This window comes from Papio anubis, chromosome X (genome assembly GCF_008728515.1).
Source record: "Papio anubis isolate 15944 chromosome X, Panubis1.0, whole genome shotgun sequence".
Lineage (NCBI taxonomy): Eukaryota > Metazoa > Chordata > Mammalia > Primates > Cercopithecidae > Papio > Papio anubis.
The window spans coordinates 96,880,850-96,899,741 of record NC_044996.1 but is presented as its reverse complement, the minus strand read 5'-3'; the positions used below and the strand labels follow the sequence as shown (position 1 = coordinate 96,899,741).

The 18,892-nt window shown below is 48.3% G+C and overlaps 1 protein-coding gene across 1 annotated transcript; it reads left to right on the top strand.

Annotated features, from left to right (window-relative positions):
• Nucleotides 1–3: 3 nt before the first annotated feature.
• EBP (EBP cholestenol delta-isomerase) lies at nucleotides 4–8,008 on the top strand. Its single transcript, XM_009197521.2, has 6 exons — nucleotides 4–667; nucleotides 779–890; nucleotides 2,679–3,057; nucleotides 6,289–6,325; nucleotides 6,450–6,580; nucleotides 7,525–8,008. Exons 2-6 carry the CDS (start codon nucleotides 816–818, stop codon nucleotides 7,746–7,748), a joined length of 846 nt encoding a protein of 281 aa, XP_009195785.2. The 5' UTR covers nucleotides 4–667; nucleotides 779–815; the 3' UTR covers nucleotides 7,749–8,008.
• Nucleotides 8,009–18,892: the final 10,884 nt, after the last annotated feature.

Below are 18,892 nucleotides of genomic sequence, written 5' to 3'. Positions count from 1 at the left end.
GGATGTGGGGGAGGCCTGATTGGCTGGAAAACTGAAGGATCCCCATTCTGATTGGTTGCTCTGAGTGGGACACAGAGGAGAGAAAGCAAGAGAGATGAAGGGTTGGTGCCTATTTGTCCTTAGGACTGAGGGTTGTGGGTTCTAATTGGATGGGAGGTCTGGGATGGGTCTGGATTCTGATTGATTGCTCCATCTGGGGGCCCACTAGTGGTTAGGCGTTTGATTGGCTTTTTAGAACTGGCACACGGAGATTGAGGGTCTTCGTGCCAATTGGTCAGTAGGACTGAGAGGCCTGCGTTCTGATTCATTCTTCTGACCTGAGGTCGGGAGAAGAGAGAATGACCGCTGCTATTAGGACTGAGGAGTTCTGAGCACTGAAGAGCTGGGGAGGGGGTGGTTGCAGTGTATAGCATGTGATCTTCCTGTAACAGTTTCTTTGCATCATGCTGAGGGTTACTCTACTTAGAAAAGGGCGGAGGTGAAAGGATGCAACGCAACGCTAATTTCACCAGCGGAAGAAGAGGATACACACCTTAATGAGTCCCTGTTTTGATCGACTGATAAGGGAATGAGGAAATTGAAGCCAGGACTCGATGCAAAGTGGCTACGGATCCAAAACGCCCACTAACCTTGGCCCGCCCCAGTCTCCACCCCAAACCTGACTCAGGTGAAAATGGCGCCACGCGTGGGGGCGGGGCCAGCGGCACACAGAGAGTGCCCATTGGTTGGGAGCGGCACGGGCCGTCTTCTTCGCTTCACCATTGGCCCGCTCCGTCAGGCAAGAGAACCCAAGAGGGGATGAGCCCGAACTGGGGATGTTACAGAGCGCGAGAGCCAACCTAGAGAGGTCCCGGAGCCCGTGTCGGAGGCCGCTGCCATCGCGCGGCTGGGTGAGTGCCCTCCACCCGGCCCCCTGCTCCCTCCCCTAGCTCTCCCCGGCTACGCGGCCAGCCCTTGGCGTGCCAGCGCGAGACCGTTTGCCACCCTCCCCCCGCCACCACCGCCCTCTGGCGCCTGAGCTAGACCCCCAGCTACAGCACGGTTGTCCGGACGACAGAAGATCCGCCTTCTCACTGGGCAGCGGGATTGGAGGGTTCTGGTTCGGATTGGTGGGCTTTGTGTTCCGTTCTAGCGCTGCACGCCAGACACCGCCCTTTCCAAATCCGTCTCTTCCGTACAGGTTGACGGCGTTGCATGCTCTCGCGGGGAGGCTCTGGCTTTCCAAACGCTGGCACCGAGGGTTGTAGCTCTGATTCGTTTTCTTTCCTCTGTCCCCCAGCCGCAGTTTTCAGAACTGCGTGGGGGAGGGAATAGCTTTTTGTTGAACGGTGCAAGACGCTGACCTGTGCAACGGGACCTCGCCTGGTTCCTGTGTCTCTTACCAAACCGTGACCCCGGAGCACAGGACTGGGTTTGGTGGTCGTGAGCAGTTTGTGACCCTTGAATGAAGACACCAGGACTGGTCCTGTATATCCCTCGCCAGACTGACCAGGGAGAGCTGGGATCAGGTGTTGTTCCCATGTGCCTCCCACCAGACTTTGACCCCTGAGGGCTGAGACCGGGACTGTTTCTACCACATCATAATGTGGCTCCTAGAGGGCTGGAACAAGCTTTCAGTCTTTCTGTGGCCTTATATTTCAGTTATGTTCTTTTTCTTTTCTTTTTTATTTTGATACAGAGTCTTGCTCTGTCGCCCAGGCTGGAGTGCAGTGGCCTGATCTCGGCTCACTGCAACCTCCGCCTCCCAGGTTCAAGCGATTCTCCTCCTCAGCCTCCTGAATAGCTGTAACTACAGGCACACGCCACCACACCCGACTAATTTTTGTATTTTTAGTAGAGATGGAGTTTCGCCATGTTGGCCAGGCTGGTCTTGAACTCCTGAGCTCCAGTGAGCCACTCGTCTTGGCCTCCCAAAGTGCTGTGATTACAGGCGTGAGCCACCACGCCGGGCCTTCTTTTTTAGAGGCAGAGTCTCAGGCTGGAGTGCAGTGATGTGGTCACTGCTCACTCCAGCCTTGAAGTCCTGGGCTCAAAGCGATCCTGCCTCAGCCTACCTACTAGCTGGGACTACAGGCGTTTGTCACCACACCCAACTGATTTTATTTTTTTAGAGAGAAGAGTTACGCTAAGTTGCCCAGGCTGGACTTGAATTCCTGGCTTCAGGTGCTGCTCCTGCATCAGCCTTCCAAAACACTGGAATTACCAGCCACAGTGCCTGGCCTTTAGTCATGGTCTTAAAACAAAATGTAGGCCGGGCGCGGTGGCTCACACCTGTAATCCCAGCACTTTGGGGGGCCGAGGCGGGTGGATCACGAGATCAAGAGATCGAGACCATCCTGGCTAACACGGTGAAACCCCGTCTCTGCTAAAAATACAAAAAAATTAGCCAGGCGTGGTGGCAGGCACCTGTAGTCCCAGCTACTCGGGAGGCTGAGGCAGGAGAATCGTTTGAACCCGGGAGGCAGAGGTTGCAGTGAGCCGAGGTTGTACCACTACACTCCAGCCTGGGAGACAGAGCAAGACTCCATCTGAAAACAAAACAAAACAAAACGGAATGTAATTAGAAGTGTTACAGTCCTGTCTGTTAACTGGTAAATTCGGTCCATTTACATTTCTTATGATAGTAAACTATTTGAATTAGATTTTATTATCTCATTCTGTGCTTTCTATTTGTCCAGGTGTTTCTGTTCCCTTTTTTTTTTTTTTTTTTCTTCAACTTCCTGCCTATCCACACGCAGCCATCAGCCCACAAAGACATGACTACCAATGCGGGCCCGTTGCACCCATACTGGCCTCAGCACCTAAGACTGGACAACTTTGTACCTAATGACCACCCCACCTGGCATATACTGGCTGGCCTCTTCTCTGTCACAGGGGTCTTAGTTGTGACCACATGGCTGTTGTCGGGTCGTGCTGCGGTTGTCCCACTGGGGACTTGGCGGCGACTGTCCCTGTGCTGGTTTGCAGTGTGTGGGTTCATTCACCTGGTGATCGAGGGCTGGTTCATTCTCTACTATGAGGACCTGCTTGGAGACCAAGCCTTCTTATCTCAACTCTGTGAGTCCTGAGTTTTTTCATGTGCTGTGGGATGGGATTTGCTGGGCAGGGATTGGCTTGCATGTTTACCTATCCACCTATTCTTCTTCCATTGATTTATTTTAAATTTTTATTTAACCTTTTAAACAATTTATTATAGGCTGGGCACGGTGGCTCACGCTTATAATCCCAGCACTTTGGGAGGCCGAGGCGGGCGGATCACTTGAGGTCAGGAATTTGAGACCAGCCTGGTCAACATGGCAAAACCCCATCTCTATTAAAAATACGAAAATTAGCCAGGCACGGTGGCTCACGCCTGTAATCCCAGCACTTTGGGAGGCCGAGCAGGCAGATCACGAGGTCAGGAGTTCAAGACCAGCCAGGCCAAGATGGTGAACCCCATCTCTACTAAAAATACAAAAATTAGCCGGGTGTGGTGGCACACGCCTGTAGTCCCAGCTACTTGGGAGGCTGAATCAGGAGAATTGCTTGAACCTGGGAGGCAGAGGTTGCAGTGAGCCAAGACCATGCCATTGCACTCCAGCCTGGGCAACAGAGTGAGACTTCGTCTTAAAAAAAAAAAAAAATTATTATGTATTCTTGTATTCTTCTTTTTTTTTTTTTTTTTGCCCTTCTCCTCCAAAACTGGTAGATAACTTATTTTTGAGACAAGGTCTTGCTGTGTTGCCCAGGCTGGAGTGCAGTGGCATGATGATTTCTCACTGCAGCCTCTAACTCCTGGGCTCAAGCAATTGTCTTGCCTCAGCCTCTGCAGTAGCTGGGACTATACTATAAGTGCACACCTCTATGCCTGGCTAATATTTTCACTTTTTTTGTAGAGACAGGGTCTTGTTTTGTTGCTCAGGCTGTTCTTTAACTCCTGGGCTCAAGCAATCCTTCCACCTCAGCCTCCCAACATTCTGGGATGACAGGTGCGCACCACTGTGCCCAGCATTATTTAACTTTTTTGTTGCTTGTATATTCACATGGGTCAAAAAAACATTTAAAGAGATTTGCAGTGAAAATCTGCTTTCTATCCACCTAGTGTCCCCAAATACTGTTAGGCACTGTTGATAGTTGTTTATGTTTCTTTTCAGTTTATTTATACACATAAGTCTCAATTTGCTCAATTGTAAAAGGGGGATAATAGTAATATATGTAAGGCACTTAGAACAGTGTTTGGCAAACAGTGGTTGCCATGTAACTGTTCACTATTATTATTATTATCATTATTTGCACTTTCCCCATTTTACACAAATGGTAACGTGCTATATATACGTCTTTTTTTTTTTTTGAAACAGAGTCTCGCTCTGTCGCCCAGGCTGGAGTGCAGTGGTGCACTCTCTGCTCACTGCAAGCTCTGACTCCTGGGTTCATGCCATTCTCCTGCCTCAGCCTCCCAAGTAGCTGGGACTACAGGCGCACACCACCATGCCCAGCTAATTTTTTGTATTTTTAGTAAAGACGGGGTTTCACCACATTAGCCAGGGTGGTCTCCATCGTCCTGACCTCATGATCCGCCCGCCTTGGCCTCCCGAAGTGTTGGGATTACAGGCATGAGCCACTGCGCCCAGCCATGTGCTATATATACTTCTAATCTTTTCTCTTTTTCTTTCTTTCCTTACAAGAAAACCAAAGAAGCCATTTTCTTTTTTGAAACGGGGTCTTGTTCTGTCACCCAGGCTAGAGTGCAGTGGCATGATTATAGCTCACTGCAGCCTTGAACTCCTGGGCAGTCAAGCAATGCTCCAGCCTCAGCCTCCCTAGTAGCGGGGATTATAGGTATGTGTTACCCCACCAAGTTATTTTTTTTAACAACTTTTTTTTTAAGAGACGGGGTCTCACTTTGTTGCCCAGGCTGTTCTCCAACTCCTGGCGTCAAGTGATCTGCCCACCTCAGCCTCCCAAAGTGCTAGGATTACAAGCGTGAGCCACCACACCCGGCTGCTTTTTTCAATGAGGTCACTCCTCATGATTTCATAAAGAACTTTTGAAGCATGGACATTATACGGTTACTTGACTTGTCTGGTATTGATGGGCATTTTCCCTCAATCTTCTGCCATTATAAACAAGGCTGGGTGCAGTGGCTCATGCCTGTAATCCCAGCACTTTGGGAGGCAAAGGCGGGCAGATCGCCTGAAGTCAGGAGTTTGAGACCAGCCTGGCCAACATAGTGAAATCCCATCTCCACTAAAAATCCAAAAATTAGCCCAGCGTGGTGGCAGGTGCCTGTAATCCCAGCTACTCAGGATGCTGAGGCAGGAGAATTGCTTGGACCCAGGAGGTGGAGGTTGTGGTGAGCTGAGATCGCGCCACTGCACTCTAGCCTGGGCGACATGTGAGACTCCATCTCACAAAAAAAAAAAAAAAAAAAAAAAAAGATTACAGGCATGAGCCACTGCACCTGACTGGTCAGATGTTTCTTAAATTTCAATCATTCCAGTAGATGTGAGTGCTATCTCATTATGGTTTTAATTTGCTTTTCCTTAGTGACTAATGGAAGTTTGAACATCTTTCATATACTTATTGGCCATTTAGAAATTCTCTTTGTGAAGAACCTATTCAAGTCTTCTGCCTATTTTTATATTGGATGGTCTTTTTCTTTCTTTTTTTTTTTTTTTTCTGAGACAGGGTCTCACCCTGTTGTCCAGGCTGAGCACCATGGTGCTATCATAGCTCACTGCAGCCTCAGCCTCCTGGGCTCAAGACATCCTCCCACTGCAGCCTGGGACTGTAGGCACGTGCCACCACGTCCAGCTAATTTTTGTATGTTTTGTAGAGATGGGGGTCTCACTATATTGTTCAGACTGGTCTTGAACTCCTTAATGCAAGCCATCTTCCCGCCTCAGCCTCCCAAAGTGTTGGGATTACAGACGTGAGCCATCGCACCCGGCAGTCTTTTTCTTACTGATTCTCTGCTCACTCTTTTATTCACTCCTCTGTTCACCTACATTCTCTCTCTCTCATTGGCTACTTCACTCACTCCATTATCTACACTTGTCTCCTTTTATGCCACACACATTTCTTGAGTACCAATCACAGCCACACTGTTTTGTGTCAGGCTTTACACATATTACCTTGTTTTAGATAAATAAACCACTAGAATCCAAACAGTTACCCCATTTCACAGAAGAGGAAGCAGACGCATGGGAAGGTTATGAAGTCTGTCTTCTTGCAGGGACCCCCAGCTGTCACAAATGTGTGTTCCTTTCCCTGCCTTTATTCTTCATGTCTCTCTCTTCTTTTCTTCAGGGAAAGAGTATGCCAAGGGAGACAGCCGATACATCCTGTAAGTGTTTGCCTCTGTCAGTGGAGACTGGCATTGGTTTTGGTGGGGTGGTAAGTTACCCTAATGGGGTAACCTGTAGGAAGAGCACACCGACGCCAGTGTCCCCTCATGCTTTCTCCTGCAGGGGTGACAACTTCACAGTGTGCATGGAAACCATCACAGCTTGCTTGTGGGGACCACTCAGCCTGTGGGTGGTGATCGCCTTTCTCCGCCAGCATCCTCTCCGCTTCGTTCTACAGCTTGTGGTCTCTGTGGGTAAGGAGAGGGCACTAGAGGGGCACTGGGCACTAGAGGGGTTGATGGGAATCCACAGACACAGGTGCATCCCTGTGGGTGGGATCTCAATGGTGCCCTTCCAGGGGTGAGTCAGACTGAATGACAAACCTCCTGAGGCTCTGAAACAGCCATGCCCTTCTCTGAGCCTGTACTCTTAGGTGGGGAGGGTTCATTTTTCTTCCTCCTCCTCCTTCTCCATCACAGAGTCTCTTGTGAAGGTTACATGAGGTGGCCCAGGGTGGTAAGAAGCCCCTGGAACCTCCAGGATCAGGACTCTGAGATCCCTTCATGTAAGATTCAGTCATCTTTTTTTAAAATAGGGTCTGGCTCTGTCACCCAGGCCAGAGTGCTATGGTGTGATCTGGGCTCACTGCAACTTCCACCTCCCAGGCTCAAGCGATCTTCCTGCCTCAGTCTCCTGAGTAGCTGGGACTACAGGCATGTGCCACCGTGCCTGGCTAATTTTTGTATTTTTAGTAGAGATGGGGTTTCGCCATGTTGCCCAGGCTGGTCTCAAGCTCCTGAGCTCAAGCAATCCTCCTGGCTTGGCCTCCCTAAGTACTGGGATTACAGGCGTGTGCCACTGTTCCCAGCCTCAGTCATCTTGTGTTATTAAATTGTTAGTTTTCTTTAGTTCTAGAGATAGGAGTTATCTTTAGTCCCAGAATCCTAAGCTGTCTTGGATTCGAGGATTTTGAACTTCCTTAAATCTGAAGGTGTGAGCTTTCCTGAGTTCTGAAATTCTTAGCTCTCTGGTGTCTGGAATCTCACTTTTCTGATTTCTCGGATTTTCAGCTCTATGATTTCAGAATACTTAACTCTGAGACCTTGAATGATGACTTGGAAAGTGCCTTGGAATAGAGAATTGGGGAAACTGTTACCTTCCTCACTGGGGCTTCTCTTTCCCCTCCTGCCACCCACAGGCCAGATCTATGGGGATGTGCTCTACTTCCTGACGGAGCACCGTGACGGATTCCAGCACGGGCAGCTGGGCCACCCTCTCTACTTCTGGTTTTACTTTGTCTTCATGAATGCCCTGTGGCTGGTGCTGCCTGGAGTCCTTGTGCTTGATGCTGTGAAGCACCTCACTCATGCCCAGAGCATGCTGGATGCCAAGGCCACAAAAGCCAAGAGCAAGAAGAACTGAGGAGTGGTGGACCGGGCTCGAACACTGGCCGAGGAGGAGCTCTCCGCCTGCCAGAAGAGTCTAGTCCTGCTCCCACAGTTTGGAGGGACAAAGTTAATTGATCTTTCACACTCAGGCTCATGGGTGGGCACAAGAAGGGGAATAAAGGGGCTGTTTGAAGGCACTGCTGGGAGCCATTAGGACACAGATACAAGAGAAGCCAGGAGGTCTATGATGGTGACAATTTTTAAAATCAGGAAATAAAAGATCTTGACTCTTAACACTGAGAGATCCTTAATTACTAACCCCAGAGATGCCCTATGACTGACCCCAAAGATCCCACCATCATTCATTTATTCCAGACCCCCATCAGCATCATATAGACCTCCCATCTCTGACCTCACAAACCCCTATCACTGACCCTCCTCCCAGACCCCATAACTCACCACACAGACCCTATCACTGGCCCCACAGTCCCCTTGTCTTAACTCAAGCTACCATAACAAAATGCCACAGACTAGGCTTAAACCACAGAAATTTATTTTCTCATAGTTCTGGAGTCCAAGATCAAGGTGTCAGCAAGTTTGACTTCTCCTGAGGCCCCTGTCCATAGCTTACAGGTGGCCACCTTCTCACTGTGTCCTCACATGGTCTCTATGAACTAGCATCCCTGGTGTCTCTGTGTGTCCAAATTTCCTTTATTTATTTATTTATTTTATTTTATTTTATTTTATTTTTTTTTTTTTTTTTGAGACGGAGTCTCACTGTGTCTCCCAGGCTGGAGTGCAGTGGCGCGATCTCGGCTCACTGCAAGCTCCGCCCCCCGGGTTCACGCCATTCTCCCGCCTCAGCCTCCCAAGTAGCTGGGACAACAGGCGCCCGCCACCACGCCCGGCTAGTTTTTTGTATTTTTAGTAGAGACGGGGTTTCACCATGTTAGCCAGGATAGTCTCGATCTCCTGACCTTGTGATCCACCCGCCTCGGCCTCCCAAAGTGCTGGGATTACAGGCTTGAGCCACCGCGCCCGGCCTATTTATTTTTTTATTTTATTTATTTATTTTTTTTTGAGACAGAGCCTAACTTTGTGCCAGGCTGGAGTGCAGTGGTGTGATCATGGTTCACTGCAACCTCTACCTCCCAGGCTCCAGCGATCCTCCTGCCTCAGCCTCCTAAGTAGCTGGGACTACAGGTGTGCAGTAGCAAACACGGCTATTTTTTTTTTTTTATAGAAACGGAGTCTCACTATGTTGCCCAGGCTGGTCTGGAACACCTGGGCTCAAGCAATCCTCCCACCTCAACCTTCCAAGTAACTGGGACAACAGGCACATGCCATTATGCCTAATTTTTTTTTTTTTTTTTTGGGACGGAGTTTTGCTCTTGTTGCCCAGGCTAGAGTGCAATGGCACGATCTTGGCTCCACAACCTCCGCCTCCTGAGTTCAAGCGATTCTCCTGCCTCAGCCTCCTGGGTAGCTGGGATTACAGGCATACGCCACCATGCCCGGCTGATTTTGTATTTTTAGTAGAGATGGGGTTTCTCCATGTTGGTCAGACTGGTTGCGAACTCCCAACCTCAGGTGATCTACCCGCCTCGGCCTCCCAAAATGCCAGGATTATGCCCGGCAAGTTTTTTTCAATATTTTGTAGAGACGACATCTCTCTATGTTGCCCAAGCTGATCTCAAACTCCTAGGCTCAAGTGGTCCTCCCACCTCAGCCTCCCAAGTAGCTGAGACTACAGGTGTGAACTACCATGCTTGGCCCAAATTTTCTTTTATGAGGACACCATTTGACCAGCCTGGGCAACATGGTGAAACCCCATCTCTACAAAAATTTTTTAAAAATTAGCCGGGCATCATGAGGCCACAATGGGAGAATCATCTGAGCTAGGGAGGTGTAGGCTGCAATGAGCCATGATCATGGTGAGACCCTGCCTTAAAAAAAAGGGGGGGACGGGAGGGGGTGGGCACCAGTCAGGCACAGTGGCTCATGCCTATAATCCCAGCACTTTGGGAGGCTGACACAAGTGGATCACCTGAGGTCAGGAGTTTGAGACCAACCTGGCCAACATGGTGAAACCCTGTCTCTACTAAAAATACAAAAATTAGCCTGGCATGGTGGCACATGCCTGTAATCCCAGCTACTTGGGAGGCTGAGGCAGGAGAATCACTTGTACCTGGGAAGTGGAGGTTGCAGTGAGCCAACATCATGGCACTACTGCACTCCAGTCTGGGCAACAGAGTGAGACTCTGTCTCGAAAAAGGCAGGGGGCACCATTTGTATTGGATTAGGCCCACTCTATGAGCCCCGTTTTAACTTAACCACCCCTTTAAAGTCCCTATCTCCAAATATAGTCACATTCTGTGGTATTGGGGGTTAGGGCTTTAACATACGAATTTGGGGAAGACACAGTTCAGTCTATAACATTCTGTTCTCTCTGGCCTCCCAGAATTCATGTCCTTGCATGCAAAATACATTCACCCCCATCCCAGCAGCCCAAAACTCTCTTCTGTTTTTTTGGAGACAGAGTCTTGCTCTGTGGCCCAGGCTGGAGTGCAAAGGCACGATCTCAGGTCACTGCAACCACTGCCTCCTGTGTTCAACTGATTCTCCTGCCTCAGCCTCCCAAGTAGCTGGGATTACAGGCATGCACCACCACCCCTGGCTAATTTATGTATTTTTAGTAGAGACAGAGTTTCACTATGTTGACCTGGCTGGTCTTGAACTCCTGGCCTCAGATGATCCGCCCACCTCGGCCTCCCAAAGTGTTGGGATTATAGGCATAAGTCACTGTGCCATAAGCCACTCTGAAAACTTAACTGAGTCTAGCATTAACTTTAAGTCCCAAGTCTTACCTAAATATCATCCAAATCAAGTGTAAATGAGACTGGAGGTATGATTCATCCTGATGCAAAAATTCTCTAGCTGTGAACCCGTGAAACCAGATAAATTATCTGCTTCCAAAATTCAGTGGTAGGACAAGCATAAGCTAGATAGATATTTCCATTCCAAAAAGGAGAAATCAGAAAGAAGAAAGGGATCACAGGCCAGGCATGGTGACTCACGCATGTAATCCCAGCATTTTGGGAGGCTGAGATGGGAGGGTCACTTGATCCCAGGTATTTGAGACCACCCTGGGCTACATGGTGAAACCCCGTCTCTACAAAAAACTAAAAAATTAGCCAGGTATGGTGGTACACTCCTATAGTCCCAGCTCCTTGGGAGGCTGAGGCGGGAGGACTGATTAAGCCCAGGAGGTAGAGGCTGCAGTGAGCCCTGATCTCACCAGTGCACCCCAGCCTGCGTGATAGAGCGAGACCCTGTCACAGGAGAAAAAACAGGGATCGCAGGTTCCAAATAAGTTTGAAACCGAATAGGGCAAATTCTATTAGATTTTTAAGGCTTGAGAATAATCCGGTTTGGCTCTATGTTCTGTCCTCTGGGCCCATCAGATTGGGGGCCCCACTTTCCTGGTTCACTGGAGAGGTGGTGTCTCTGCCGGAGCCCTGGGTGGCAGCCTGGCCCACTGAAACAGAGGAGGCCTCTCTGCCCTCTGGAACTGAGGAGGAGACAGCTCCACCTTTGGGATCATTCTCCCTTTTTCTTGAAGTATAATGCACGTTCACAGCCAGAAAGCTCTGTTGTCGTGTCCTGTTGAATCCCAGAAGTCCTACAGTCTTCTTTCATTTTGTCCCATCTCTGTCCTCTTTAGTCCCAGCTGGCCGTGTTCCTGCTGGTATTACCCATCTCTATTCCTGGCTTGTGCCAAGATGGCTGATTAGGTCAGTGAGTCACACCCATGATCTCTCTGTGGCATGATTGTTTAGCCACACCCTTTGTCTTCTCACCAGAACACATTCTCAGCTTTTGCGGTATTGGATAGGCTGAGAATTTTTTTTATCTTCACATTCGAGTTCCCTTCTGCCTGACAATTTCTTTTTCAATTTCTCTCTCTCCTCTTGCATTCCACTAGAAGCAGCAAAGAGGAAAAGGCCGCATAATACGCTGCTTAGAAATCTTAGCTAAATCTCCCAAGTTCGCCTCCCACAGGTTCTACCTTCCACAAAACACTAGAACACAATTAACCAAGTTCTTTGCCTTCCCACCATTTTCCAATAACATATTCCTCATTTCCTTCTGAGGCCTCACCAGAAGCACCTTCAACATCCGTATTTCTACCAGTAGCCTTCAAGATAATTGTCTTAGTTGTTTGGACTGCTCCGACAAAATACCATAAACTGCGTAGCTTATGGGCAACTGATATTTATTTCTCACAGTTCTGAGGTCTGAGAAGTCCAAAATCAAGGTGTTGGCAAATTCAGTGTCGAGTGAGGGCCTGCCTCCTCACAGATGGCCCCTTCCCTCTGTACCCTCACATGGTGGGAGGGTAGAACTCTGGTCCCTTCATCCCTTATAAGGGAATGACCTAATCACCTCCAAAAGGCCCCACCTCCTAATATCATTACACTGGGAATTAGGTTTCAACATAGGAATTGGAGGTGGGAGGGACACAAATATTAAGACCGTAGCAGTAACATAGGCTTTTTCTAACATGTACCTCAAAACTCTTTCAGCCTCTACCCATTACCCAGTTCCAAAGTTACTTCCACATTTTTAGGTATTTGTTACAGCAGCACTCCACTTCCCAGGACCAAAATCTGTGTCAGTTTTCTAAGACTGCTGTAACAAAATGCCATAGACCTGGTGGCTTAAACAACAGAAATTTATGTCCTCACAGTTCTAGAGGCGGAAAATCCAAGTTCAAGGTGTCAACCAGTTTAGTGTCCCCTGAGGCCTCTCTCCTTGGCTTGTAGATGGTCACCTTCTCGCTATGTCCTCACAGTCTTCCCTCTGCCTGTGCATGTCGGTGTCCTAATCTCTTCTTATAGGGACACCAGCCAGATTGGATTGGGACCCGTGCTCACCAACCTCATTTTAATTTAATCACCTCTTGAAAGGCCCTATTTTCAAATACAGTCACATTCTGAAGTATTAGGGGTTAGGGCTTCAGCATGAATTTTGGGGAGATACAATTCAGTCAGTAACATCGCTCTGTGCTCACTCCACTCACTCCCCAACACAGATCTTCCATCACTCACCCCATAGACCCTCATCACATGCCCTGATTACTCAGCCCACAGATCCCCCTGCATTGCTGCCACATGGACCCCACCAACACCCACCCTATAGACTTCCCATCACAAACCCTAAAGATCCTCCATCACTCACCCCACAGGCCCCATCGTGAACCCTGCATATTCATGTCATTCACCTCACAGAGCCACATTACTCATCCAACAGACTCCACCCCTGGATCATTCAGCTTATTGGCCCCTAATCACTTCACTCACTCTACTGACTCACTCATCACTGACTCCACAGAGCTCTAATCTCTCACCCCACTGACACCCCATTACTAACCCCACAGGTGACTCCCACTCATCTCACAGACCCTCCATCTGTCACACCACAAAGCCCCCTCACCTTACAAGCTAGCACATCAGCACCCCTACAGACCCCCAGTCATTCTTCCACCCCACAGATGCCCCCATCACCCCACAGATCCTCATCAGTCGTCTATAGATTCTTCCATTCCTCAAAGACCTCCTTCACTCCCCCTACAGACTCGCCCCACAGCCCCCATCATTAATCCTACAGAATCCTGTCACTCGCCACTCTATACCCCATCATTCACTCTACAGGCTCCCCATCACCCTACAGACCCCGTCACTACCCCAAAGATCCCTATTATTCAGTTTATTGTCCCCCGATCATACCTTCCAGAGGCCCAATCGCTAACCCCACAGACCCTAATCCTCCCCTGTGTTAGTTGGCTCTGGCTTCCATAACAAAACGCTATAACAAAAAGACCAGGTGGCTTAAACAACAAACTTATTTTCTCACAGTTTGGGAGGTTGGACAGTCCAAGGGCAAGGTGCCATCAGGGTTGGTGTCTGGTGGGGCTTCTCTCCTTGGCTTGCAGATGGCTACCTTCTTGCTGTGTCCTCATGTGGCCCTTTCTCTGTGCACTCATGCTCAGTGTCCCTCTTCTTATAAGGACACCAGTTCTATTGAATTAGGGCCCCACCCTTATAACCTCATTTAACCTTAATTACCTCCTTAAAGGCTCTATTTCAGATATAGTGATATTACATTGAAATATTGGGGGCTGGTCCCCCTGATATTAGGGCTTCAAACCTAATTTCGGTAGGAGGACATCATTCAGTTCATAACACTCCCTATCAGTCACCCCACAGATGCCACAGCTCTCACCTCGCAGAGCCCCCAACACTCCTACCGCACACATTCCATCACTCAGACTCTTGGCTTCTGCTAAACCGCCCCACAGATATCCCATCACTAATTCCACAGAACCCCCATGACTCCTCCCACATACCCCATCAACTCCTAAGATACCCATCACTCTTCCTACCAACACATATTCATTTCATAGATTGCCCATTATTGACCCCACAGAAACCCCATAACTCACCACACAGACCTTGACCCCATCACTCACCCCCACAGGCCCCATCACCCCCAAAATCTTCATTCTGAAGATCCCACAACTCACCCCAGAAGCCCCTTGTCAGTCACCCCACCAACCCCTATCACTGACCCCACAGACCCACCACTCATCCTACAGATGCCCTTTTGCTAACCCTATAAGCATCCCATAACTCACCTTGCAGAACCCATCACTCAACCCACAGAGTCCATCTCTCATCCCACAGACCCCTTATCACTCACACCACCATCCCATCTCTCAACTCATGATCCTCCACCATCCACCATATACACCCCATCACTCACCCACAGATGCCATCATTCACCCCTCAGATCCCCATGACTTACCTCATAGTCCACCTATCATGCACCCAGACTCCCATCCACCCCAGAGATCCTCCGTGACTCTCCCCACAGACCTCCTATCATTCACCCAACAGACACCCCTCACTTACTCTACAGACCACCATCACTCATCCTGCAGTCTATCATTACCTTATAGACCCTCCGTCATAAAACAGTTGGGTACTTGAGAAGTTTTGAAGAGATGGAAAATGATAAATAATAAAACCACAGATACCTATAGACTGGCTTCAGGTGACCTGTGTAAGGCTGGGCAGCAGTGGCTCACGCCTGTAATCCCAATACTTTGGGAGGCTGAGGCGAGCAGATCACCTGAGGTCAGGAGTTCAAGACCAGCCCAGCCAACATGGTGAAACCCCATCTGCACTAAAAATACAAAAAAATTAGCCAGGCGTGGTGCCAGGCACCTGTAATCCCAGCTACTTGGGAGGCTGAAGCAGGAGAATCACTTGAACCCAGGAGGCAGAGGTTGCAGTGAGCCGAGATTACACCATTGCACTCAAGCCTGGGCAACAAGAACAAAACTCTGTCTCAAAAAAAGAGGACCTGTGGACTTCAGTTCAAATCCTGGCTCTGCTTAGGCCTACAGTATATAGCTCTGGAGAAATGCCTTACCGTTAAGGTCAAAGCCCTGCATGATCTCACTCCATTCTCACCTCGTCTCCTGTCACTCACCTATCATTCACTCTACTTAAAGGCATACTGACCTCCTTGCTCTTCCTCAGACACAACAGGCATAGCCCCAAGTTCCGTCCATTGCACTGCCTACTCTCTGTGTCACTACCCACTTTGACCTTGAGCTTGTTTCTTCCTGGCTTTCAGTACTCTAATCTGTAGAATGCTTAGAATAATAACACCTACCTGCTATGATTCGAACGTTTCTGCCCTCCAAAACTCATGTTGAAACTAAATCTCTATTTTAACAGTATTAAGGAGGTGGGAAATCCGACTACGGTATTTGAGAGATGGGACCTTGAGAGGTAATTAGGATTAGATTAGATGAGGTCATAAGGGTGGGGCATTAGTGGTTTTCTAAGAAGAGAAACAGATCTGAGCTAGCAAGGTCAGCCCCCTCACCATGTGATGCCCTGCTCTGCCTCGCCACTCCACAGAGAGGCCCCACCAGCAGAAGGGCCTCACCAGATGTGACCCCTTGACCATGGACTTCCCAGCCTCCAGAACTGTAAGCAATTCATTTCTTTTCTTTCTTTTTTTTTTTTTTTTTTTTTTGTTTGTTGTTGTTGTTGTTTTTAGAGACAGGGTCTCACTCTGTCACCCAAACTGGAGTGTAGTGGTGTGATCACAGCTCACTGCAGCCTCAAACTTCTGGGCATAAGCAATCCTCCTGCCTCAGCCTCCTAAGTAGCTAGGACTACAGGCATACTGCCACGCTCAGCTAATTTTTAAAATTTTTTGTGGAGACAGGGTCTTGCTATGTTGCCGAGGCTGGTCTTGAACAGGCCTCAAAGCAATCCTCCCACCTCAGCGTCCCAAATTTCTTTATAAATTACCCAGTCTTGGGTATTTGGTTACAGCAATAGAAAAATGGACTAAGATACTACCTCATAGGGTTTTTATGCAGATTATAAGAATTAATTTATGTAGACTGCCTAGCATACACTTTGTATTTGTTGAATGGAAGAATGAATAAACAAAAAAGAAAGTTCTCCCCAGAACTATGGGAAGGACCTCCTTTTTGATATTCTTGCTTCCAGTATCTTTCCATCCAAGGCTCTCCCCAGGACCAAGACCGAGGCATCTGACCACATCATACCCCTGTCTAAACCTTTGCCCCAGTGCCCTCAGGATCGATTCCAAACTCCAGGCTAATGGTTTGCACATCCCACCCTATGATAAATGAAAAGCAGACTCTTACTCCTTGTCTCTATCAGAAAATCCAGCAGTGCTATAGGTGATTTTGACTCTAAGCACATGGGGCAAGAGAGACATGCCAATAATCCTTTTCTGGCTTTCAGAGAAAATCCCCATTATTTATACCTTCTAAAAGTAGAGATATCTATCTAATATTAATACCAAGGCAACATGTTATTTTAAAAGACACCAAAATAGAATTGCAGACTTGCCTAAAAAGTTAACCTTGAGGGTTGCATCCATATGACACGGACACAATAGTTGGAGTGCTAGTATCTTACAAGACTCCTTTGTTGGAAGGCCAGGCGCGGTGGCTCAAGCCTGTAATCCCAGTACTTTGGGAGGCCGAGATGGGCGGATCACGAGGTCGGGAGATCGAGACCATCCTGGCTAACACGGTGAAACCCCGTCTCTACTAAAAAAATACAAAAAACTAGCCGGGCGAGGTGGCGGGCGCCTGTAGTCCCAGCTACTCGGGAGGCTGAGGCAGGAGAATGGCGTGAACCCGGGAGGCGGAGTTTGCAGTGAGCTGAGATCCGGCCACTGCACTCCAGCCTGGGCGACAGAGCGAGACTCCGTCTCAAAAAAAAAAAAAAAAAAAGACTCCTTTGTTGGAAATTAACATTTGTAAGTGCAGCCTGTATTTTGTCCAGACTGCACGGATGTTGTGCCATTAAGTGGGAAGACTGCCTTTTTGCATTTTGCCATACATAAAGTTTCTCAGAAAAGTCTAAGATATATTTAATAATTCAGCCAATATCTAGTAGACATACACTGTTTAAGAGCAGGACCAACCTTAACATGTTGTGGGCTTTTTTTTTTTTTTTTTTTTGAATCAGGGTCTCACTCTGTCACCCAAGCTGGGGTGTAGTGGTGTGATCACAGCTCCATTGCAGCTTGGACCTCCCAGGCTCAAGCAATCCTCTCACCTCAGCCTCCCGAACACTAGGAGCACAGGTACGCACCCATGCCCAGCTAATTTTTTTTTTTTTTTTTTTTTAATTTCGTAGGGACAGGGTCTTCCTGTGTTGCCCAGGCTGGTCTCGAACTCCCCGGCTCGAGCAATCCTCCCACCTCGGCCTCCCAAAATGCTGAGATTACAAGTGTGAGCCACTGCGCCTGACTCAGTTTATTTTTAAAATTTTTTCTTCATTTATTATTGGCTTCTTGCATTCATTGTTTCGAGCACTAACTATGTGCTCAGCACATTGCTAAGCCTTTTGCATGCTCTGCTGGGCATTCCCCATTTGCTCTTCCAGATCCGTTATCCACCCTGCTCTGGGACCCCAGAAAGCTGATCTTTTACAGATGGTATCATTTGGGCTCCATTGGTTGGTTTGTAGTTGAGCCTGGCCACTTCTCTTTCAATGGGTCCCTGGCAGTCAGTACCAACATTTTAGTCAGGTTTCAAATAAATCTCTAGACCAAGCTGGACAGAGGGCTCTTCCAATGATTCAGTGATTCTCCAAGATCTGAGAATGTGAAACTTGGAAAAGGGACATAAAGACCAGGGATCCTTTGAACTGGTTCAATAATGGCAGAGCTTTAGAGATATGCTTCTGAGCTCCCTGGGTCTGTCTCGCTTTCTGCCTTCTGAAGTCTTGATTGTTAACTTCTTCCTGGGTTTCAGTTAGAAGCATTAGTGTCCTTCCTGGAGTTGAATTACCTGGAAGTTTGCCTCCTAGTTGTATACACTTGGGAAAATATGATCTCGTCAAGTTTCAGACAAAGGCAAACCAAAAGCTAGAACTCCAAAGAGCATAAAAGTTTTTTGGGGGGGTAAATTATTTAATGAAGTGTAACATTCATACAGGAAGTACAAAAATCATCAGTGTACAAAATCTCTATGAATTTTCACAATGTGTAAACCATTTTCCTGTTTTTTTGTCTGACCTTACTAAGTCAGGATGTAAATTATTAATTTTTGTTTGAGACAGGGCTTTGCCCTGTGGTGCAGGTTAGGGCAGTGGTGTGAGCAGGGCTCACTGCAGCCTTGACTTCCTGGGCTCAGCTATCCTGCTGCTTCAGCCTCCCGAGTAGCTGGGACTGCAGGTGTGCGCCACCACGTCCAGCTAATTGTTTAATTTTTTATTAAGAGACAGAGTCTCGCTGTCTAGAACTCCTGGGCTCAAGAGATCTGCCCGCCTCGGCCTCCCAAAGTGCTGAGACATGAGCCACTGCACCCTGCTGAGTATATTTTTTAAAACACTTTAACCAGGGGCTGTGGCTCACACCTGTAATCCCAACACTTTGGGAGGTCAAGATGGGCGGATCACCTGAGGTCAGGAGTTCGAGACTAGCCTGGGCAACAAGACTAAACCCTCTCTCTACAAGATACACAAAAATTGGCTGTGCGTGGTAGCGCGCTCCTGTAGTCCCAGCTCTCGGGAGGCTAAGGCAGGAGGATAGCTTGATCATAGCTCA